This window comes from Coregonus clupeaformis, chromosome 26 (assembly GCF_020615455.1).
Source record: "Coregonus clupeaformis isolate EN_2021a chromosome 26, ASM2061545v1, whole genome shotgun sequence".
Lineage (NCBI taxonomy): Eukaryota > Metazoa > Chordata > Actinopteri > Salmoniformes > Salmonidae > Coregonus > Coregonus clupeaformis.
In genome coordinates this window covers 46,371,567-46,398,442 of record NC_059217.1, presented here as the reverse complement: position 1 = coordinate 46,398,442, position 26,876 = coordinate 46,371,567, and the positions used below count along the sequence as shown (strand labels likewise).

Here is a 26,876-nt window from a genome sequence, read left to right as displayed (position 1 = left end):
TGTTTTCAGCCTGCTACCAGACAAGGCCTGCTGTTTTCAGCCTGCTACCAGACAACAAGGCCTGCTACCAGACAACAAGGCCAGCTGCCTGAGCTACGCTCTCTTATATCAATACCTTTTAAAGCTCAGCAGGTAACTAACTGGAAACATGCATTTTTTATTCTATTCATTCAATGCAACTGAAATAGGCTAACATTTTGGGCTGGTAATACACAATGATTCACCATCATTCTTTTAACACAAACTACGCTAGACTATGCTAGGACAAATGCATAACTATAGTATCCAGGAAGATGTCACGGTTCAGTAAGTGAATTGCCGTCTAAGTTACACTGTGTTTAATATTCTTCCAAGGAGTTGATAACGAGTATCTGAAAGAAGAAACAAAGGTTGGCTACTGTACCGTAGAACAACACCAAACTTATTCTGGTTGCTGGATTATTTTAAGGCCTTTTACAAACTTTGATGTAGAATATAGTCACATGCAATGGAGAACAAACTACCAGATGGAAGTGTACCTTAACGAGGGTATCATTTGACTAGTGTAACTTAACGAGGGTATCATTTGACTAGTGTAACTTAACGAGGGTATCATTTGACTAGTGTAACTTAACGAGGGTATCATTTGACTAGTGTAACTTAACGAGGGTATCATTTGACTAGTGTAACTTAACGAGGGTATCATTTGACTAGTGTAACTTAACGAGGGTATCATTTGACTAGTGTAACTTAACGAGGGTATAATTTGACTAGTGTAACTTAACGAGGGTATCATTTGACTAGTGTAACTTAACGAGGGTATCATTTGACTAGTGTAACTTAACGAGGGTATCATTTGACTAGTGTAACTTAACGAGGGTATCATTTGACTAGTGTAACTTAACGAGGGTATCATTTGACTAGTGTAACTTAACGAGGGTATCATTTGACTAGTGTAACTTAACGAGGGTATCATTTGACTAGTGTAACTTAACGAGGGTATCATTTGACTAGTGTAACTTAACGAGGGTATCATTTGACTAGTGTAACTTAACGAGGGTATCATTTGACTAGTGTAACTTAACGAGGGTATCATTTGACTAGTGTAACTTAACGAGAGTATCATTTGACTAGTGTAACTTAACGAGGGTATCATTTGACTAGTGTAACTTAACGAGGGTATCATTTGACTAGTGTAACTTAACGAGGGTATCATTTGACTAGTGTAACTTAACGAGGGTATCATTTGACTAGTGTAACTTAACGAGGGTATCATTTGACTAGTGTAACTTAACGAGGGTATCATTTGACTAGTGTAACTTAACGAGGGTATCATTTGACTGCAAAATGCATATAGAGTCTGACTTGTTTCATCACCACTATCCAATGCTCTGCCATCCCCCATGTCCACTGACACATTGCCATTGTCCCCAGTCCATACGGTAAACAGAAGAGTATCAGCCTCTCCAAACATTAGCTCTGCTTATAGAGTAAACCCTCGTTTGTAAGGGATCTGTGTGTCTAAGCAGAATGTGCTCACACACCATTGAGTTTCAATGGTGGGGTATTAGGACCAGTTGGGCCTCTGTATAGAGTCCAGTGGGCTTGGATGCTTCTAGTCTGTTTGGTTTGGTGGCTTTTACAGCACTGGATGGGTTACTCTGGGATAACATACGCAGGTGTCATCCAGATGTGAACGACTAACAGGGTTCTTCAGTCAATCTCCCTCTATGCCATTTCATGCCGTTTTTCCCAGGCAGGACTAATGCTGAACCTTTGACAGGTAGGTATGTGTGTGTGTGTGTGTGTGTGTGTGTGTAAGTGTGTGTGTGTGTGAGTGTGTGTGCATTTCACAGAAAGAGGCAAGTGTCTGTGCATGGAAGAAAGGCAATGTGCATTACTGTATGCTGCAGTGTTGTAATAAGACAGCCAGGTAACGTCATTATGAGCACTGTGTGCAGACGGGCCACTTCCTTGGAGATAGCATGGGGAAAATTACTACAATGTCAATGTCATTGTTATTGCTCCAACAGAGTTTTGTGTCATGGAGTTGATCTCCTGGGACAGTCAGTTTAGGCCAGTGGTGTAAAGTACTTAAGTAAAAAATACTTTAAAGTACTACTTAAGTAGTTTTTGGGGTATCTGTACTTTACTTTACTATTTATATTTTTGACAACTTTTACTTTTACTTCACTACATTCCTAAAGAAAATAATGTACTTTTTACTCCATACATTTCCCCTGACACCCAAAAGTACTCGTTACATTTTGAATGCTTAGCAAGACAGGAAAATGGTATAATTCACATACTTATCAAGAGAACATCCCTGGTCATCCCTACTGCCTCTGATCTGGTGGACTCACTAAACATATGCTTAGTTTGTAAATTATGACAGTGTTTGAGTGTGCCCCCTGGCTATCTGTAAATAAAAAAAAATTGTACATGTGGCCGTCTGCTTAATATAAGGAATTTTAAATTATTTATACTTACACTTTTACTCTTGACACGTATGTATATTTTAGCAATTCCATTTACTTTTGATACTTAAGTATATTTAAAACCAAATACTTTTAGACTTTTACTTAAGGTGTATTTTACTGGGTGACTTTCACTTTTACTTGAGTCATTTTCTATTAATGTATCTTTACTTTTATTCAAGTATGACTATTGGTTTAGGCCTGGTGCAGGTAAAACTCAAAGATATTGATATCCAATGAAATTAGATCTTGAGTATTTTTCAACTAATCTGATTTCTCTGCTGTTCTCTTGATGCAAATGTTGCTCCTATCCTTAGATATACTATACCATTAGATATATTATACCATTAGATATACGATACCATTATATATATTATACCATTAGATATATTATACCATTAGATATACGATACCATTAGATATACTATACCATTAGATATACTATACCATTAGATATACTATACCATTAGATATACTATACCCTTAGATATACTATACCATTAGATATACTATACCATTAGATATACTATACCCTTAGATATACTATACCATTAGATATACTATACCCTTAGACATATTATACCATTAGACATATTATACCATTAGACATATTTTACCATTAGATATATTGTACCATTAGATATATTATACCATTAGATATACTATACCATTAGATATATTATGCCATTAGATATACTATACCATTAGATATACTATACTATTATATATATTATACCCTTAGACATATTATACCATTAGATATACTATACCATTAGATATACTATACCATTAGATATATTATACCATTAGATATACTATACCATTAGATATACTATACCATTAGATATACTATACCATTAGATATACTATACCATTAGATATACTATACCATTACATATTATAGCCCTATATACTAGTAGTATGATATTTAGCCCCATATACTAGTAGTATGACATATAGCCCTATATACTAGTAATATGACATATAGCCCTATATACTAGTAGTATGATATATAGCCCCATATACTAGTAGTATGATATATAGCCCTATATACTAGTAGTATGACATATAGCCCTATATACTAGTAGTATGACATATAGCCCTATATACTAGTAGTACGACATATAGCCCTATATACTAGTAGTATGATATATAGCCCTATATACTAGTAGTATGATATATAGCCCTATATACTAGTAGTATGATATATAGCCCTATATACTAGTAGTATGATATATAGCCCTATATACTAGTAGTATGACATATAGCCCAGCCCTATATACTAGTAGAATGACATATAGCCCTATATACTAGTAGTATGATATATAGCCCTATATACTAGTAGTATGATATATAGCCCCATATACTAGTAGTATGACATATAGCCCTATATACTAGTAGTATGATATATAGCCCTATATACTAGTAGTATGATATATAGTCCTATATACTAGTAGTATGATATATAGCCCTATATACTAGTAGTATGACATATAGCCCTATATACTAGTAGTATGACATATAGCCCAGCCCTATATACTAGTAGTATGACATATAGCCCTATATACTAGTAGTATGATATATAGCCCTATATACTAGTAGTATGATATATAGCCCTATATACTAGTAGTATGACATATAGCCCTATATACTAGTAGTATGACATATAGCCCCATATACTAGTAGTATGACATATAGCCCTATATACTAGTAGTATGATATATAGCCCTATATACTAGTAGTATGACATATAGCCCTATATACTAGTAGTATGATATATAGCCCTATATACTAGTAGTATGATATATAGCCCTATATACTAGTAGTATGATATATAGCCCTATATACTAGTAGTATGACATATAGCCCTATATACTAGTAGTATGACATATAGCCCTATATACTAGTAGTATGATATATAGCCCTATATACTAGTAGTATGATATATAGCCCTATATACTAGTAGTATGACATATAGCCCAGCCCTATATACTAGTAGTATGACATATAGCCCTATATACTAGTAGTATGATATATAGCCCAGCCCTATATACTAGTAGTATGACATATAGCCCTATATACTAGTAGTATGACATATAGCCCTATATACTAGTAGTATGACATATAGCCCTATATACTAGTAGTATGATATATAGCCCTATATACTAGTAGTATGATATATAGCCCTATATACTAGTAGTATGATATATAGCCCTATATACTAGTAGTATGATATATAGCCCTATATACTAGTAGTATGATATATAGCCCTATATACTAGTAGTATGATATATAGCCCAGCCCTATATACTAGTAGTATGACATATAGCCCTATATACTAGTAGTATGATATATAGCCCTATATACTAGTAGTATGACATATAGCCCTATATACTAGTAGTATGATATATAGCCCTATATACTAGTAGTATGACATATAGCCCTATATACTAGTAGTATGACATATAGCCCTATATACTAGTAATATGATATATAGCCCTATATACTAGTAGTATGACATATAGCCCAGCCCTATATACTAGTAGTATGATATATAGCCCTATATACTAGTAGTATGACATATAGCCCTATATACTAGTAATATGATATATAGCCCTATATACTAGTAGTATGACATATAGCCCAGCCCTATATACTAGTAGTATGATATATAGCCCTATATACTAGTAGTATGATATATAGCCCAGCCCTATATACTAGTAGTATGACATATAGCCCTATATACTAGTAGTATGATATATAGCCCTATATACTAGTAGTATGACATATAGCCCAGCCCTATATACTAGTAGTATGACATATAGCCCAGCCCTATATACTAGTAGTATGATATATAGCCTTATATAGTAGTAGTATGACATATAGCCCTATATACTAGTAGTATGATATATAGCCCAGCCCTATTTACTAGTAGTATGATATATAGCCCTATATACTAGTAGTATGATATATAGCCCTATATACTAGTAGTATGACATATAGCCCTATATACTAGTAGTATGATATATAGCCCTATATACTAGTAGTATGACATATAGCCCTATATACTAGTAGTATGATATATAGCCCTATATACTAGTAGTATGATATATAGCCCTATATACTAGTAGTATGATATATAGCCCTATATACTAGTAGTATGATATATAGCCCAGCCCTACATACTAGTAGTATGACATATAGCCCTATATAATAGTAGTATGACATATAGCCCTATATACTAGTAGTATGATATATAGCCCTATATACTAGTAGTATGACATATAGCCCTATATACTAGTAGTGTGATATATAGCCCTATATACTAGTAATGTGATATATAGCCCTATATACTAGTAGTATGATATATAGCCCTATATACTAGTAGTATGATATATAGCCCTATATACTAGTAGTATGATATATAGCCCTATATACTAGTAGTATGACATATAGCCCTATATACTAGTAGTATGATATATAGCCCTATATACTAGTAGTATGACATATAGCCCTATATACTAGTAGTGTGATATATAGCCCTATATACTAGTAATATGATATATAGCCCTATATACTAGTAGTATGATATATAGCCCTATATACTAGTAATATGATATATAGCCCTATATACTAGTAGTGTGATATATAGCCCTATATACTAGTAATATGATATATAGCCCTATATACTAGTAGTATGATATATAGCCCTATATACTAGTAATATGATATATAGCCCTATATACTAGTAGTATGACATATAGCCCAGCCCTATATACTAGTAGTATGACATATAGCCCTATATACTAGTAGTATGACATATAGCCCTATATACTAGTAGTATGACATATAGCCCTATATACTAGTAGTATGACATATAGCCCTATATACTAGTAGTATGACATATAGCCCTATATACTAGTAGTATGACATATAGCCCTATATACTAGTAGTATGATATATAGCCCTATATACTAGTAGTATGACATATAGCCCTATATACTAGTAGTATGATATATAGCCCTATATACTAGTAGTATGATATATAGCCCTATATACTAGTAGTATGACATATAGCCCTATATACTAGTAGTATGATATATAGCCCTATATACTAGTAGTATGATATATAGCCCTATATACTAGTAGTATGACATATAGCCCGTATATACTAGTAGTATGATATATAGCCCTATATACTAGTAGTATGACATATAGCCCCTATATACTAGTAGTATGACATATAGCCGCCCTATATACTAGTAGTATGATATATCCAGCCCTATATACTAGTAGTATGATATATAGCCCTATATACTAGTAGTATGATATATAGCCCTATATACTAGTAGTATGATATATAGCCCTATATACTAGTAGTATGATATATAGCCCTATATACTAGTAGTATGACATACAGCCCTATATACTAGTAGTATGATACATAACCCTATATACTAGTAGTATGATATATAGCCCTATATACTAGTAGTATGACATATAGCCCTATATACTAGTGGTATGACATATAGCCCCATATACTAGTAGTATGATATATAGCCCTATATACTAGTAGTATGATATATAGCCCTATATACTAGTAGTATGATATATAGCCCCCTATATACTAGTAGTATGATATATAGCCCTATATACTAGTAGTATGATATATAGCCCTATATACTAGTAGTATGACATATAGCCCTATATACTAGTAGTATGATATATAGCCCTATATACTAGTAGTATGATATATAGCCCTATATACTAGTAGTATGACATATAGCCCTATATACTAGTAGTATGACATATAGCCCTATATACTAGTAGTATGACATATCCCAGCCCTACATACTAGTAGTATGACATATAGCCCTATATACTAGTAGTATGACATATAGCCCTATATACTAGTAGTATGATATATAGCCCTATATACTAGTAGTATGACATATAGCCCTATATACTAGTAGTATGACATATAGCCCTATATACTAGTAGTATGATATATAGCCCTATATACTAGTAGTATGATATATAGCCCTATATACTAGTAGTATGACATATAAGCCCTATATACTAGTAGTATGACATATAGCCCTATATACTAGTAGTATGACATATAGCCCTATATACTAGTAGTATGATATATAGCCCTTATATACTAGTAGTATGATATATAGCCCTATATACTAGTAGTATGATATATAGCCCTATATACTAGTAGTATGATATATAGCCCCTATATACTAGTAGTATGACATATAGCCCTATATACTAGTAGTATGACATATAGCCCTATATACTAGTAGTATGACATATAGCAGCCCTATATACTAGTAGTATGATATATAGCCCAGCCCTATATACTAGTAGTATGACATATAGCCCTATATACTAGTAGTATGACATATAGCCCTATATACTAGTAGTATGATATATAGCCCTATATACTAGTAGTATGATATATAGCCCTATATACTAGTAGTATGATATATAGCCCTATATACTAGTAGTATGATATATAGCCCCTATATACTAGTAGTATGATATATAGCCCTATATACTAGTAGTATGATATATAGCCCTATATACTAGTAGTATGATATATAGCCCTATATACTAGTAGTATGATATATAGCCCTATATACTAGTAGTATGATATATAGCCCTATATACTAGTAGTATGACATATAGCCCTATATACTAGTAGTATGATATATAGCCCTATATACTAGTAGTATGATATATAGCCCTATATACTAGTAGTATGATATATAGCCCTATATACTAGTAGTATGATATATAGCCCTATATACTAGTAGTATGATATATAGCCCCTATATACTAGTAGTATGATATATAGCCCTATATACTAGTAGTATGATATATAGCCCTATATACTAGTAGTATTATATATAGCCCAGCCCTATATACTAGTAGTATGATATATAGCCCTATATACTAGTAGTATGACATATAGCCCTATATACTAGTAGTATGACATATAGCCCTATATACTAGTAGTATGATATATAGCCCTATATACTAGTAGTATGATATATAGCCCTATATACTAGTAGTATGATATATAGCCCTATATACTAGTAGTATGATATATAGCCCTATATACTAGTAGTATGACATAAAGCCCTATATACTAGTAGTATGATATATAGCCCTATATACTAGTAGAATGATATATAGCCCTATATACTAGTAGTATGATATATATTGCCCAACCCTATATACTAGTAGTATGATATATAGCCCTATATACTAGTAGTATGACATATAGCCCTATATACTAGTAGTATGACATATAGCCCTATATACTAGTAGTATGATATATAGCCCTATATACTAGTAGTATGATATATAGCCCTATATACTAGTAGTATGATATATAGCCCTATATACTAGTAGTATGATATATGACCATATATACTATTAGTATGATATATAGCCCTATATACTAGTAGTATGATATATAGCCCCTATATACTAGTAGTATGATATGTATACTATATATACTAGTAGTATGATATATAGCCCAGCCCTACATACTAGTAGTATGACATATAGCCCTATATAATATTAGTATGACATATAGCCCTATATACTAGTAGTATGATATATAGCCCTATATACTAGTAGTATGACATATAGCCCTATATACTAGTAGTGTGATATATAGCCCTATATACTAGTAATGTGATATATAGCCCTATATACTAGTAGTATGATATATAGCCCTATATACTAGTAGTATGATATATAGCCCTATATACTAGCAGTATGATATATAGCCCTATATACTAGTAGTATGACATATAGCCCCATATACTAGTAGTATGATATATAGCCCTATATACTAGTAATATGACATATAGCCCTATATACTAGTAGTATGATATATAGCCCTATATACTAGTAGTATGACATATAGCCCTATATACTAGTAGTATGATATATAGCCCCATATACTAGTAGTATGATATATAGCCCTATATACTAGTAGTATGATATATAGCCCCATATACTAGTAGTATGATATATAGCCCTATATACTAGTAGTATGATATATAGCCCCATATACTAGTAGTATGATATATAGCCCTATATACTAGTAGTATGATATATAGCCCCATATACTAGTAGTATGATATATAGCCCTATATACTAGTAGTATGACATATAGCCCTATATACTAGTAGTATGATATATAGCCCTATATACTAGTAGTATGACATATAGCCCTATATACTAGTAGTATGATATATAGCCCCTATATACTAGTAGTATGACATATAGCCCTATATACTAGTAGTATGACATATAGCCCTATATACTAGTAATATGATATATAGCCCTATATACTAGTAGTATGACATATAGCCCAGCCCTATATACTAGTAGTATGATATATAGCCCTATATACTAGTAGTATGATATATAGCCCAGCCCTATATACTAGTAGTATGACATATAGCCCTATATACTAGTAGTATGATATATAGCCCTATATACTAGTAGTATGATATATAGCCCTATATACTAGTAGTATGATATATAGTCCTATATACTAGTAGTATGATATATAGCCCTATATACTAGTAGTATGATATATAGCCCTATATACTAGTAGTATGATATATAGCCCTATATACTAGTAGTATGATATATAGCCCTATATACTAGTAGTATGATATATAGCCCTATATACTAGTAGTATGACATATAGCCCTATATACTAGTAGTATGATATATAGCCATATATACTAGTAGTATGATATATAGCCCTATATACTAGTAGTATGATATATAGCCTTATATAGTAGTAGTATGACATATAGCCCTATATACTAGTAGTATGACATATAGCCCCTATATACTAGTAGTATGATATATAGCCCTATATAACTAGTAGTATGATATATAGCCCTATATACTAGTAGTATGACATATAGCCCTATATACTAGTAGTATGATATATAGCCCCTATATACTAGTAGTATGATATATAGCCCTATATACTAGTAGTATGACATATAGCCCAGCCCTATATACTAGTAGTATGACATATAGCCCTATATACTAGTAATATGACATATAGCCCAGCCCTATATACTAGTAGTATGACATATAGCCCTATATACTAGTAGTATGACATATAGCCCTATATACTAGTAGTATGATATATAGCCCTATATACTAGTAGTATGATATATAGCCCCTATATACTAGTAGTATGACATATAGCCCTATATACTAGTAGTATGATATATAGCCCTATATACTAGTAGTATGACATATAGCCCTATATACTAGTAGTATGATATATAGCCCTATATACTAGTAGTATGATATTTAGCCCTATATACTAGTAGTATGACATATAGCCCTATATACTAGTAGTATGACATATAGCCCTATATACTAGTAGTATGACATATAGCCCTATATACTAGTAGTATGACATATAGCCCTATATACTAGTAGTATGACATATAGCCCTATATACTAGTAGTATGACATATAGCCCTATATACTAGTAGTATGACATATAGCCCTATATACTAGTAGTATAATATATATAGCCCTATATACTAGTAGTATGACATATAGCCCTATATACTAGTAGTATGACATATAGCCCCATATACTAGTAATATGATATATAGCCCTATATACTAGTAGTATGACATATAGCCCAGCCCTATATACTAGTAGTATGATATATAGCCCTATATACTAGTAGTATGACATATAGCCCTATATACTAGTAGTATGATATATAGACCTATATACTAGTAGTATGATATATAGCCCAGCCCTATATACTAGTAGTATGATATATAGACCTATATACTAGTAGTAGGATATATAGCCCTATATACTAGTAGTATGATATATAGCCCTATATACTAGTAGTATGATATATAGCCCTATATACTAGTAGTATGATATATAGCCCTATATACTAGTAGTATGATATATAGCCCTATATACTAGTAGTATGATATATAGCCCTATATACTAGTAGTATGATATATAGCCCTATATACTAGTAGTATGATATATAGCCCCTATATACTAGTAGTATTATATATAGCCCAGCCCTATATACTAGTAGTATGATATATAGCCCTATATACTAGTAGTATGACATATAGCCCAGCCCTATATACTAGTAGTATGATATATAGCCCTATATACTAGTAGTATGACATATAGCCCTATATACTAGTAGTATGATATATAGACCTATATACTAGTAGTATGATATATAGCCCAGCCCTATATACTAGTAGTATGATATATAGCCCTATATACTAGTAGTATGATATATAGCCCTATATACTAGTAGTATGATATATAGCCCCTATATACTAGTAGTATGATATATAGCCCTATATACTAGTAGTATGACATATAGCCCTATATACTAGTAGTATGATATATAGCCCAGCCCTATATACTAGTAGTATGATATATAGACCTATATACTAGTAGTATGATATATAGCCCTATATACTAGTAGTATGATATATAGCCCTATATACTAGTAGTATGACATATAGCCCTATATACTAATAGTATGACATATAGCCCTATATACTAGTAGTATGACATATAGCCCTATATACTAGTAGTATGATATATAGCCCCATATACTAGTAGTATGATATATAGCCCTATATACTAGTAGTATGATATATAGCCCTATATACTAGTAGTATGATATATAGCCCTATATACTAGTAGTATGACATATAGCCCTATATACTAGTAGTATGATATATAGCCCTATATACTAGTAGTATGATATATAGCCCTATATACTAGTAGTATGATATATAGCCCTATATACTAGTAGTATGACATATAGCCCTATATACTAGTAGTATGATATATAGCCCAGCCCTATATACTAGTAGTATGACATATAGCCCTATATACTAGTAGTATGATATATAGCCCTATATACTAGTAGTATGATATATAGCCCTATATACTAGTAGTATGATATATAGCCCTATATACTAGCAGTATGACATATAGCCCTATATACTAGTAGTATGATATATAGCCCAGCCCTATATACTAGTAGTATGATATATAGCCCTATATACTAGTAGTATGACATATAGCCCTATATACTAGTAGTATGACATATAGCCCTATATACTAGTAGTATGATATATAGCCCTATATACTAGTAGTATGATATATAGCCCTATATACTAGTAGTATGATATATAGCCCTATATACTAGTAGTATGATATATAGCCCTATATACTAGTAGTATGATATATAGCCCTATATACTAGTAGTATGATATATAGCCCTATATACTAGTAGTATTATATATAGCCCAGCCCTATATACTAGTAGTATGATATATAGCCCTATATACTAGTAGTATGACATATAGCCCTATATACTAGTAGTATGACATATAGCCCCTATATACTAGTAGTATGATATATAGCCCCTATATACTAGTAGTATGATATATAGCCCTATATACTAGTAGTATGATATATAGCCCTATATACTAGTAGTATGATATATAGCCCTATATACTAGTAGTATGACATAAAGCCCTATATACTAGTAGTATGATATATAGCCCTATATACTAGTAGAATGATATATAGCCCTATATACTAGTAGTATGATATATAGCCCAGCCCTATATACTAGTAGTATGATATATAGCCCTATATACTAGTAGTATGACATATAGCCCTATATACTAGTAGTATGACATATAGCCCTATATACTAGTAGTATGATATATAGCCCTATATACTAGTAGTATGATATATAGCCCTATATACTAGTAGTATGATATATAGCCCTATATACTAGTAGTATGATATATAGCCCTATATACTAGTAGTATGATATATAGCCCTATATACTAGTAGTATGATATATAGCCCTATATACTAGTAGTATGATATGTAGCCTTATATACTAGTAGTATGATATATAGCCCAGCCCTACATACTAGTAGTATGACATATAGCCCTATATAATAGTAGTATGACATATAGCCCTATATACTAGTAGTATGATATATAGCCCTATATACTAGTAGTATGACATATAGCCCTATATACTAGTAGTGTGATATATAGCCCTATATACTAGTAATGTGATATATAGCCCTATATACTAGTAGTATGATATATAGCCCTATATACTAGTAGTATGATATATAGCCCTATATACTAGCAGTATGATATATAGCCCTATATACTAGTAGTATGACATATAACCCCATATACTAGTAGTATGATATATAGCCCTATATACTAGTAATATGACATATAGCCCTATATACTAGTAGTATGATATATAGCCCTATATACTAGTAGTATGACATATAGCCCTCATATACTAGTAGTATGATATATAGCCCCATATACTAGTAGTATGATATATAGCCCTATATACTAGTAGTATGATATATAGCCCCATATACTAGTAGTATGATATATAGCCCTATATACTAGTAGTATGATATATAGCCCCATATACTAGTAGTATGATATATAGCCCTATATACTAGTAGTATGATATATAGCCCCATATACTAGTAGTATGATATATAGCCCTATATACTAGTAGTATGACATATAGCCCTATATACTAGTAGTATGATATATAGCCCTATATACTAGTAGTATGACATATAGCCCTATATACTAGTAGTATGATATATAGCCCTATATACTAGTAGTATGACATATAGCCCTATATACTAGTAGTATGACATATAGCCCTATATACTAGTAATATGATATATAGCCCTATATACTAGTAGTATGACATATAGCCCAGCCCTATATACTAGTAGTATGATATATAGCCCTATATACTAGTAGTATGATATATAGCCCAGCCCTATATACTAGTAGTATGACATATAGCCCTATATACTAGTAGTATGATATATAGCCCTATATACTAGTAGTATGATATATAGCCCTATATACTAGTAGTATGATATATAGTCCTATATACTAGTAGTATGATATATAGCCCTATATACTAGTAGTATGATATATAGCCCTATATACTAGTAGTATGATATATAGCCCTATATACTAGTAGTATGATATATAGCCCTATATACTAGTAGTATGATATATAGCCCTATATACTAGTAGTATGACATATAGCCCTATATACTAGTAGTATGATATATAGCCCTATATACTAGTAGTATGATATATAGCCCTATATACTAGTAGTATGATATATAGCCTTATATAGTAGTAGTATGACATATAGCCCTATATACTAGTAGTATGACATATAGCCCTATATACTAGTAGTATGATATATAGCCCTATATACTAGTAGTATGATATATAGCCCTATATACTAGTAGTATGACATATAGCCCTATATACTAGTAGTATGATATATAGCCCTATATACTAGTAGTATGATATATAGCCCTATATACTAGTAGTATGACATATAGCCCAGCCCTATATACTAGTAGTATGACATATAGCCCTATATACTAGTAATATGACATATAGCCCAGCCCTATATACTAGTAGTATGACATATAGCCCTATATACTAGTAGTATGACATATAGCCCTATATACTAGTAGTATGATATATAGCCCTATATACTAGTAGTATGATATATAGCCCTATATACTAGTAGTATGACATATAGCCCTATATACTAGTAGTATGATATATAGCCCTATATACTAGTAGTATGACATATAGCCCTATATACTAGTAGTATGATATATAGCCCTATATACTAGTAGTATGATATTTGAGCCCTATATACTAGTAGTATGACATATAGCCCTATATACTAGTAGTATGACATATAGCCCTATATACTAGTAGTATGACATATAGCCCTATATACTAGTAGTATGACATATAGCCCTATATACTAGTAGTATGACATATAGCCCTATATACTAGTAGTATGACATATAGCCCTAATACTAGTAGTATGACATATAGCCCTATATACTAGTAGTATAATATATATAGCCCTATATACTAGTAGTATGACATATAGCCCTATATACTAGTAGTATGACATATAGCCCCATATACTAGTAATATGATATATAGCCCTATATACTAGTAGTATGACATATAGCCCAGCCCTATATACTAGTAGTATGATATATAGCCCTATATACTAGTAGTATGACATATAGCCCTATATACTAGTAGTATGATATATAGACCTATATACTAGTAGTATGATATATAGCCCAGCCCTATATACTAGTAGTATGATATATAGACCTATATACTAGTAGTAGGATATATAGCCCTATATACTAGTAGTATGATATATAGCCCTATATACTAGTAGTATGATATATAGCCCTATATACTAGTAGTATGATATATAGCCCTATATACTAGTAGTATGATATATAGCCCTATATACTAGTAGTATGATATATAGCCCTATATACTAGTAGTATGATATATAGCCCTATATACTAGTAGTATGATATATAGCCCTATATACTAGTAGTATTATATATAGCCCAGCCCTATATACTAGTAGTATGATATATAGCCCTATATACTAGTAGTATGACATATAGCCCAGCCCTATATACTAGTAGTATGATATATAGCCCTATATACTAGTAGTATGACATATAGCCCTATATACTAGTAGTATGATATATAGACCTATATACTAGTAGTATGATATATAGCCCAGCCCTATATACTAGTAGTATGATATATAGACCTATATACTAGTAGTATGATATATAGCCCTATATACTAGTAGTATGATATATAGCCCTATATACTAGTAGTATGATATATAGCCCTATATACTAGTAGTATGACATATAGCCCTATATACTAGTAGTATGATATATAGCCCAGCCCTATATACTAGTAGTATGATATATAGACCTATATACTAGTAGTATGATATATAGCCCTATATACTAGTAGTATGATATATAGCCCTATATACTAGTAGTATGACATATAGCCCTATATACTAATAGTATGACATATAGCCCTATATACTAGTAGTATGACATATAGCCCTATATACTAGTAGTATGATATATAGCCCCATATACTAGTAGTATGATATATAGCCCTATATACTAGTAGTATGATATATAGCCCTATATACTAGTAGTATGATATATAGCCCTATATACTAGTAGTATGACATATAGCCCTATATACTAGTAGTATGATATATAGCCCTATATACTAGTAGTATGACATATAGCCCTATATACTAGTAGTATGATATATAGCCCTATATACTAGTAGTATGACATATAGCCCTATATACTATCAATTTTATTTTTTTTTTATTTTATATAGCCCTTCTTACATCAGCTAATATCTCGAAGTGCTGTACAGAAACCCAGCCTAAAACCCCAAACAGCTAGTAATGCAGGTGTAGAAGCACGGTGGCTAGGAAAAACTCCCTAGAAAGGCAAAACCTAGGAAGAAACCTAGAGAGGAACCAGGCTATGAGGGGTGGCCAGTCCTCTTCTGGCTGTGCCGGGTGGAGATTATAACAGAACCATGCCAAGATGTTCAAAAATGTTCATAAGTGACAAGCATGGTCAAATAATAATCAGGAATAAATCTCAGTTGGCTTTTCATAGCCGATCATTTAGAGTTGAAAACAGCAGGTCTGGGACAGGTAGGGGTTTCGTAGCCGCAGGCAGAACAGTTGAAACTGGAATAGCAGCAAGGCCAGGCGGACTGGGGACAGCAAGGTGTCATCATGCCCGGTAGTCCTGACGTATGGTCCTAGGGCTCAGGTTCTCAGAGAGAAAGAGAGAACGAGAGAATTAGAGAGAGCATACTTAAATTCACACAGGACACTGGATAAGACAGGAGAAGTACTCCAGGTATAACCAACTAACCCCAGCCCCCCGACACATAAACTACTGCAGCATAAATACTGGAGGCTGAGACAGGAGCGGTCCGGAGACACTGTGGCCCCATCCGAAGAAACCCCCGGACAGGGCCAAACAGGAAGGATATAACCCCACCCACTCCGCCAAAGCACATACTAGTAGTATGATATATAGCCCTATATACTAGTAGTATGATATATAGCCCTATATACTAGTAGTATGATATATAGCCCAGCCCTATATACTAGTAGTATGACATATAGCCCTATATACTAGTAGTATGATATATAGCCCTATATACTAGTAGTATGACATACAGTGCCTTCAGAAAGTATTCATACACCTTCACTTATTATTCCACATTTTGTTGTGTTTTGCCTGAAATACAAAATAGATTAAATAGATATTTTTTATCACCCAAATGCGGGACAACAGAATGATTTAGCGGGACATTCGCGGGACAGTGTAGCCTACATGACTAAAAACATTCCCCTCCCCCTATTTTATTAGTTGCCCAGAGAGCAATAAAATAGTAAATGATGTCATAATTTCTCAAAGATCGTATTGTACCGACAGATGTAGCCTATTGAATATCATCATGGAATATGACAGATGTAGCCTATTGAATATCATTCTAGGATATGACAGATGTAGCCTATTGCATATCATTCTAGGATATGAATCAAATGTATCCTCCAATTGCAACGTCTGCCTATGTCCACACATATTGTCTCAAGAACAATTTATATTTTTAAGTCCCTAAAGCAACAAGTTAGGCATACCTAATTTCATGAATCATCATTGCCAATCGTGAATGATAATTCTATGTTATGTAGAATAGTAATTAATCATGACGTGATCTTCCAAGACATTGATTCAGCTTTGATCTAACTTTACTAAACAAGCACCATTGTGAGAAGTGGCAGAGCGACGATCCGGTTCGCTCTGGTGGCAATACACCCCTCCAGTCTACTAACCCAATGGTACCAGTACACCCCTCCAGTCTACTAACCCAATGGTACCAGTACACCCCTCCAGTCTACTAACCCAACGGTACCAGTACACCCCTCCAGTCTACTAACCCAATGGTACCAGTACACCCCTCCAGTCTACTAACCCAATGGTACCAGTACACCCTCCAGTCTACTAACCCAATGGTACCAGTACACCCCCTCCAGTCTACTAACCCAACGGTACCAGTACACCCCCTCCAGTCTACTAACCCAATGGTACCAATACACCCCTCCAGTCTACTAACCCAACGGTACCAGTACACCCCTCCAGTCTACTAACCCAATGGTACCAATACACCCCTCCAGTCTACTAACCCAACGGTACCAGTACACCCCTCCAGTCTACTAACCCAACGGTACCAGTACACCCCTCCAGTCTACTAACCCAATGGTACCAGTACACCCCTCCAGTCGACTAACCCAACGGTACCAGTACACCCCTCCAGTCTACTAACCCAACGGTACCAGTACACCCCTCCAGTCTACTAACCCAACGGTACCAATACACCCCTCCAGTCTACTAACCCAATGGTACCAGTACACCCCTCCAGTCGACTAACCCAATGGTACCAGTACACCCCTCCAGTCTACTAACCCAATGGTACCAGTACACCCCTCCAGTCGACTAACCCAACGGTACCAGTACACCCCTCCAGTCTACTAACCCAACGGTACCAGTACACCCCTCCAGTCTACTAACCCAACGGTACCAGTACACCCCTCCAGTCTACTAACCCAATGGTACCAATACACCCCTCCAGTCTACTAACCCAACGGTACCAGTACACCCCTCCAGTCTACTAACCCAACGGTACCAGTACACCCCTCCAGTCTGCTAAACCCAACAAGCTAATTGAAGCGTACCAAGTCTACTCTTTTGCCTCGCGCAAACTGTGGTGATGCTGAAAAACCAGAGACCAGTGAGGCTGTTTTATGAACATCTGGCAATATTTGGCCAAGGACACATCTCTGGTTGGTCTCAGGGAATGTAGAACAGTTAGGAAGGGAGACTTTTAAAAATGGCATTGAATGAAGTAGCAGCAAATATGTTGAATGAGCAAATAGAGCCTCACAAGTTTGATGAAATTACCTTATAGCCCATCTTTCAGTCCAATTCAACTATTTATTTTGTAGCTCTTCGTCAGAAGCACGCCATTTAGGCACGTCTGTCCTCTCCAAGTTTAGCTGGAAGTCAGCCCAAAAGGATTTGAGAAATCTGATTGGGTGATAATAGGCCTATGCCATTGGCCTACGTCTCGTCTTGCGCTGTGATGTTCAACGCGATTGGAGACGTTTTGAACCAGTAGTCTACCACATCCTGCTGAGTTATATCTGATATTTTCATAAGACAGGTCAGAATGTCCGACTGAAATACGGGACAAATCAACCTTTATTTTCGAAATTACTGGTGTTTGAATTTGTTGCTAAAATTGCGGGACATGATTTATTGGTTTCGGGACCAAAGGGCCAAAATGTGGAACTGTCCTGCCCAATCCGGGACACGAGGTCAGCCTTCCATCTACACACAATAACCCACAATGACAGAGTGAAAAACACGTTTTTAGAATTCTTTGCAAATGTATTTCAAATGAAAATATTAATTTACATAAGTATTCCCTTTTGCTATGACAGTCCAAATTGAGCTCAGGTGCATCCAATTTCCTTCGATCATCCTTGAGATGTCACTACAACTTGATTGGAGTCCACCTGTGGCCAATTCAACTATAAGGTCCCACAGTTGACAGTGCATGTCAGAGCAGAAACTACAGAGAGTGGCCAGACGGAAGCCACTCCTGAGAAAAAGCCACATGACAGCACGCCTGGAGTTTGCAAAAAGGGACGTGAAAGACTCAGCGCATAAGGCAAAAGATTCTGTGATCTGATTAAATTAATTTTTCACTCTGGCCTGAATTTAAAGCACTATATCTGGAGAAAACCAGGCGGTGCGCTCATCACCCGTCTAACACCATCCCTTCCGTGAAGCATGGCGGTGGCAGCATCATGCTATGGGGATGCTTTTCAGCAGCAGGGACTGGGAGACTGGTAAGGATAGAGGGAACAATGAATGGAGCCAAATACAGGTAAATCCTTGATGAGAACCTGCTTCAGAGTGCAAATGACCTTAGACTGGGGGGCGAAGATTTACGTTCCAACAGGACAATGACACCAAGCGTACAGCCAAAGCAACGCTAGAACGGCTTCAGAACCAGAAGGTGAAAGTCCTTGAGTGGCCCAGCCAAAGTCCAGACTTGAATACAGATATTTCTGTATTTAATTTCCAATAAATGTGCAAACATTTCTAAAAACATGTTTTCACTTCGTCATAATGGTGTATTGTGTAGATGGATGAGAAGAAAAAAAATAGTTAATCCATTTTGAATTCTGGCTGTAACACAACAAAATGTGGAATAAGTCAAGGGGTATGAATACTTTCTGAAGGCACTGTATCATGCACTGTGACCTGTCAGACAATAGGGAATTCACGTGTAATACTTCATATTAACAGAGTAATGGGTCTGTTCTATGTGCTGCTGCATGTATCAGAGGGTGCCTTCTCTGTTTCAGTAGTGACTGGATCACCAGAGAGAGAGAGAGAGAGAGAGATAGTGAGTGACCTTGCCCGGGAGGACTACCATGCTTCCCCGCTGTGCAGTCAGAGCGTGCCATGTGCTTGTGCTGGTGCTGTGTCTGTCTGCGGCTGAGGACTTCGACTGGACAAAGAACGACCGCGGCTCCTTCTATTATGGCACTTTTCCAGCTGGTACGGACTCAAACCCTGCGGCACACACACTAAACCCTGTACAATGCTCATCCAACCTTGTATTACACAAACCAAACCCTGAACACACATCCAACCCTGAACACACATCCAACCCTGTGACAAAGTTATGAGTATTTTGTTTTAAACCGTATGGATGGATCAGACCGTTTGGATCAGACCGTTTGGATCAGATCATTTGCTGCATATAATTCTGCAAAACATTTAATTGATATCATGTCTCTCTGAACATAGCATTGTAAAATGTACCATATCTGTGAAATTATAGATGTCCATCCCAGAGGTGGTTTGTTCTATCTGATTGAATGATTGACTGACTGATTGTCTGCTTGCTTGATTGACTGATCGATCGCGATCGTTCTACACGCGTGTGCAGGATTTTCGTGGGGTGCCGGTAGTTCAGCCTATCAGACAGAAGGAGCCTGGGACCAAGACGGTAAAGGACTGAGTATCTGGGACGTGTTCTCTCATAAGAAGGGAAAGATACTCCAGAACGACACCGGAGACTCTTCCTGTCAGGGATACTACAAAGTCAAGGTGGGCTTCCTTTACTAAAGAACACATTTTTTGACATTTACATTTTTTGTCATTTATCAGACCAACACCTCACAAGTTCTATAACGCAACTTCAAATCAGCGATTGAAAGTAAACTCTGGGAACAGACCTATGTAAAATCCTAGGAATTCACCTTTAAAACATTTTTTATTTCACTCGATTCCCACTTGTTTCCCGCAAATGTAACCCCTACCTAGGCCCTTTCCTTGTACACTACCTAGAGGTAATGGGACCACAGCTATAGCATCTGGTCTGTTGTTGTGCACAGGAGGACATCTCCCTAATGAAAGAGCTGAAGTTGAACCACTACCGCTTCTCCATCTCCTGGCCCCGCATCATGCCTACTGGGATCAAGTGTGAGTTACGTGTGTTTAGAAGTAGTGTACGCACATACAGTAAATAGCAGATACAGGGTCAAGAAAAGAAAAAAACCTACCCCACACACTGTTGACTGCTCCCAGTTTGACTGTTTTTCTGTGCAGTTTGACTGTTTTTCTGTGCAGTTTGACTGTTTTACTGTGCAGTTTGACTGTTTTTCTGTGCAGTTTGACTGTTTTTCTGTGCAGTTTGACTGTTTTTCTGTGCAGTTTGACTGTTTTTCTGTGCAATTTGACTGTTTTTCTGTGCAGTTTGACTGTTTTTCTGTGCAGTTTGACTGTTTTTCTGTGCAGTTTGACTGTTTTTCTGTGCAGTTTGACTGTTTTTCTGTGCAGTTTGACTGTTTTTCTGTGCAGTTTGACTGTTTTTCTGTGCAGTTTGACTGTTTTACTGTGCAGTTTGACTGTTTTACTGTGCAGTTTGACTGTTTTTCTGTGCAGTTTGACTGTTTTTCTGTGCAATTTGACTGTTTTTCTGTGCAGTTTGACTGTTTTTCTGTGCAGTTTGACTGTTTTTCTGTGCAGTTTGACTGTTTTTCTGTGCAGTTTGACTGTTTTACTGTGCAGTTTGACTGTTTTTCTGTGCAGTTTGACTGTTTTTCTGTGCAGTTTGACTGTTTTTCTGTGCAGTTTGACTGTTTTACTGTGCAGTTTGACTGTTTTTCTGTGCAGTTTGACTGTTTTTCTGTGCAGTTTGACTGTTTTACTGTGCAGTTTGACTGTTTTTCTGTGCAGTTTGACTGTTTTTCTGTGCAGTTTGACTGTTTTTCTGTGCAGTTTGACTGTTTTTCTGTGCAGTTTGACTGTTTTTCTGTGCAGTTTGACTGTTTTACTGTGTCGTTTTATTGTGCAACGTTTTGGTCCAAACTGATGGGTTCTGTTCTCTGATTTCTTTCGCAGCCGACCATGTGAATGAGAAAGGGATAAAGTACTATGATGAGTTGATTGACAACCTGTTGGAGAACAACATCACTCCCATCGTTACTCTGTACCACTGGGATCTACCTCAGGTGGGGTCTTTAAAACAGACACGACATAGCCTGGTCCCAGATCTGTTTGTCTGGACAACTCCTGCGGTCGTTGTCACGCCAAAGACGTGGCGATGACGATGTGTCTGTATGTTGTCCTGGGAACATTTGGCATGTGTGCACAATAATTGCCATCATCATTATCATATAGTCAGGGGTGAAGGTAAGTATGGTGGGGTACGCCATACTGGTTAAACATGAGCCTATCGCAATAATTAAAACAAAGATGCCAAGGAAAACTGTTGGCTATTCCACTATTATTTATCATTAGCCTACCGCACGACAGTCACATGAGAAATGTGTGAATGGACTTGAAAACATATGGAATACCGCTCCGAAAATGCAGCGTGGTTCGACGACAACAGTGATATTTTGACCGAGACGTGCGCGGACAGCAGTGGACGCATCAATTCAGGTCAAGTGTAGGCCTGATGAAGTGTAGGCTTAATGAAGTGTAGGCCTGATGAAGTGTAGTAGGCCTGATGAAGTGTAGGCCTGATGAAGTGTAGTAGGCCTGATGAAGTGTAGGCCTGATGAAGTGTAGTAGGTCTGATGAAGTGTAGTAGGCCTGATGAAGTGTAGTAGGCCTGATGAAGTGTAGTAGGCCTGATGAAGTGTAGGCTTAATGAAGTGTAGTAGGCCTGATGAAGTGTAGGCTTAATGAAGTGTAGTAGGCCTGATGAAGTGTAGGCCTGATGAAGTGTAGTAGGCCTGATGAAGTGTAGGCCTGATGAAGTGTAGTAGGCCTGATGAAGTGTAGGTCTGATGAAGTGTAGGCCTGATGAAGTGTAGTAGGCCTGATGAAGTGTAGTAGGCCTGATGAAGTGTAGTAGGCCTGATGAAGTGTAGTAGGCCTGATGAAGTGTAGTAGGCCTGATGAAGTGTAGGCCTGATGAAGTGTAGGCCTGATGAAGTGTAGTAGGCCTGATGAAGTGTAGTAGGCCTGATGAAGTGTAGGCCTGATGAAATGTAGTAGGCCTGATGAAGTGTAGTAGGCCTGATGAAGTGTAGTAGGCCTGATGAAGTGTAGTAGGCCTGATGAAGTGTAGTAGGCCTGATGAAGTGAAGGCCTGATGAAGTGTAGTAGGCCTGATGAAGTGAAGGCCTGATGAAGTGTAGGCCTGATGAAGTGTAGTAGGCCTGATGAAGTGTAGGCCTGATGAAGTGTAGTAGGCCTGATGAAGTGTAGTAGGCCTGATGAAGTGTAGGTCTGATGAAGTGTAGTAGGCCTGATGAAGTGTAGGCCTGATGAAGTGTAGTAGGCCTGATGAAGTGTAGTAGGCCTGATGAAGTGTAGGCCTGATGAAGTGTAGTAGGCCTGATGAAGTGTAGGCCTGATGAAGTGTAGGCCTGATGAAGTGTAGTAGGCCTGATGAAGTGTAGTAGGCCTGATGAAGTGTAGGCTTAATGAAGTGTAGGCCTGATGAAGTGTAGGCCTGATGAAGTGTAGGCCTGATGAAGTGTAGTAGGCCTGATGAAGTGTAGTAGGCCTGATGAAGTGTAGGCCTGATGAAGTGTAGTAGGCCTGATGAAGTGTAGTAGGCCTGATGAAGTGAAGGCCTGATGAAGTGTAGTAGGCCTGATGAAGTGTAGTAGGCCTGATGAAGTGTAGTAGGCCTGATGAAGTGTAGTAGGCCTGATGAAGTGTAGTAGGCCTGATGAAGTGTAGTAGGCCTGATGAAGTGTAGGCCTGATGAAGTGTAGTAGGCCTGATGAAGTGTAGTAGGCCTGATGAAGTGTAGGCCTGATGAAGTGTAGTAGGCCTGATGAAGTGTAGTAGGCCTGATGAAGTGTAGTAGGCCTGATGAAGTGTAGTAGGCCTGATGAAGTGTAGGCCTGATGAAGTGTAGTAGGCCTGATGAAGTGTAGTAGGCCTGATGAAGTGTAGTAGGCCTGATGAAGTGTAGGCCTGATGAAGTGTAGTAGGCCTGATGAAGTGTAGTAGGCCTGATGAAGTGTAGGCCTGATGAAGTGTAGTAGGTCTGATGAAGTGTAGGCCTGATGAAGTGTAGGCCTGATGAAGTGTAGTAGGTCTGATGAAGTGTAGTAGGCCTGATGAAGTGTAGTAGGCCTGATGAAGTGTAGGCCTGATGAAGTGTAGTAGGCCTGATGAAGTGTAGTAGGCCTGATGAAGTGTAGTAGGCCTGATGAAGTGTAGTAGGCCTGATGAAGTGTAGGCCTGATGAAGTGAAGGCCTGATGAAGTGTAGTAGGCCTGATGAAGTGTAGTAGGCCTGATGAAGTGTAGTAGGCCTGATGAAGTGTAGGCCTGATGAAGTGTAGTAGGCCTGATGAAGTGTAGTAGGCCTGATGAAGTGTAGTAGGCCTGATGAAGTGTAGGCTTAATGAAGTGTAGGCCTGATGAAGTGTAGGCCTGATGAAGTGTAGTAGGCCTGATGAAGTGTAGGCCTGATGAAGTGTAGTAGGCCTGATGAAGTGTAGTAGGCCTGATGAAGTGTAGTAGGCCTGATGAAGTGTAGTAGGCCTGATGAAGTGTAGGCTTAATGAAGTGTAGTAGGCCTGATGAAGTGTAGGCTTAATGAAGTGTAGTAGGCCTGATGAAGTGTAGTAGGCCTGATGAAGTGTAGTAGGCCTGATGAAGTGTAGTAGGCCTGATGAAGTGTAGGTCTGATGAAGTGTAGTAGGCCTGATGAAGTGTAGTAGGCCTGATGAAGTGTAGTAGGCCTGATGAAGTGTAGTAGGCCTGATGAAGTGTAGTAGGCCTGATGAAGTGTAGGCCTGATGAAGTGTAGGCCTGATGAAGTGTAGGCCTGATGAAGTGTAGTAGGCCTGATGAAGTGTAGGCCTGATGACGTGTAGTAGGCCTGATGAAGTGTAGTAGGCCTGATGAAGTGTAGGCCTGATGAAGTGTAGTAGGCCTGATGAAGTGTAGTAGGCCTGATGAAGTGTAGTAGGCCTGATGAAGTGTAGTAGGCCTGATGAAGTGTAGTAGGCCTGATGAAGTGAAGGCCTGATGAAGTGTAGTAGGCCTGATGAAGTGTAGTAGGCCTGATGAAGTGAAGGCCTGATGAAGTGTAGGCCTGATGAAGTGAAGGCCTGATGAAGTGTAGGCCTGATGAAGTGTAGGCCTGATGAAGTGTAGTAGGCCTGATGAAGTGTAGGCCTGATGAAGTGTAGTAGGCCTGATGAAGTGTAGTAGGCCTGATGAAGTGTAGTAGGCCTGATGAAGTGTAGGCCTGATGAAGTGTAGGCCTGATGAAGTGTAGGCCTGATGAAGTGTAGTAGGCCTGATGAAGTGTAGGCCTGATGAAGTGTAGTAGGCCTGATGAAGTGTAGTAGGCCTGATGAAGTGTAGGCCTGATGAAGTGTAGTAGGCCTGATGAAGTGCAGGCCTGATGAAGTGTAGTAGGCCTGATGAAGTGTAGTAGGCCTGATGAAGTGTAGGCCTGATGAAGTGTAGTAGGCCTGATGAAGTGTAGTAGGCCTGATGAAGTGTAGTAGGCCTGATGAAGTGTAGGCCTGATGAAGTGTAGTAGGCCTGATGAAGTGTAGTAGGCCTGATGAAGTGTAGTAGGCCTGATGAAGTGTAGTAGGCCTGATGAAGTGTAGTAGGCCTGATGAAGTGTAGTAGGCCTGATGAAGTGTAGTAGGCCTGATGAAGTGTAGTAGGCCTGATGAAGTGTAGGCCTGATGAAGTGTAGTAGGCCTGATGAAGTGTAGTAGGCCTGATGAAGTGTAGGCCTGATGAAGTGTAGTAGGCCTGATGAAGTGTAGTAG

The 26,876-nt window shown here is 36.7% G+C and overlaps 1 protein-coding gene across 1 annotated transcript in view; it reads left to right on the top strand.

Moving 5' to 3' along the window:
• Positions 1–1,568: 1,568 nt before the first annotated feature.
• lctlb (lactase-like b) overlaps positions 1,569–26,876 on the top strand; it is a 58,655-nt gene continuing 33,347 nt past the window's right edge. The window contains exons 1-5 of the mRNA XM_045207888.1: positions 1,569–1,762; positions 20,965–21,160; positions 21,555–21,715; positions 22,003–22,090; positions 23,012–23,121. Coding sequence (XP_045063823.1) covers positions 21,034–21,160; positions 21,555–21,715; positions 22,003–22,090; positions 23,012–23,121 — 486 coding nt within the window. The 5' untranslated portion in view covers positions 1,569–1,762; positions 20,965–21,033. The remainder of the gene's footprint in view (positions 1,763–20,964; positions 21,161–21,554; positions 21,716–22,002; positions 22,091–23,011; positions 23,122–26,876) is intronic.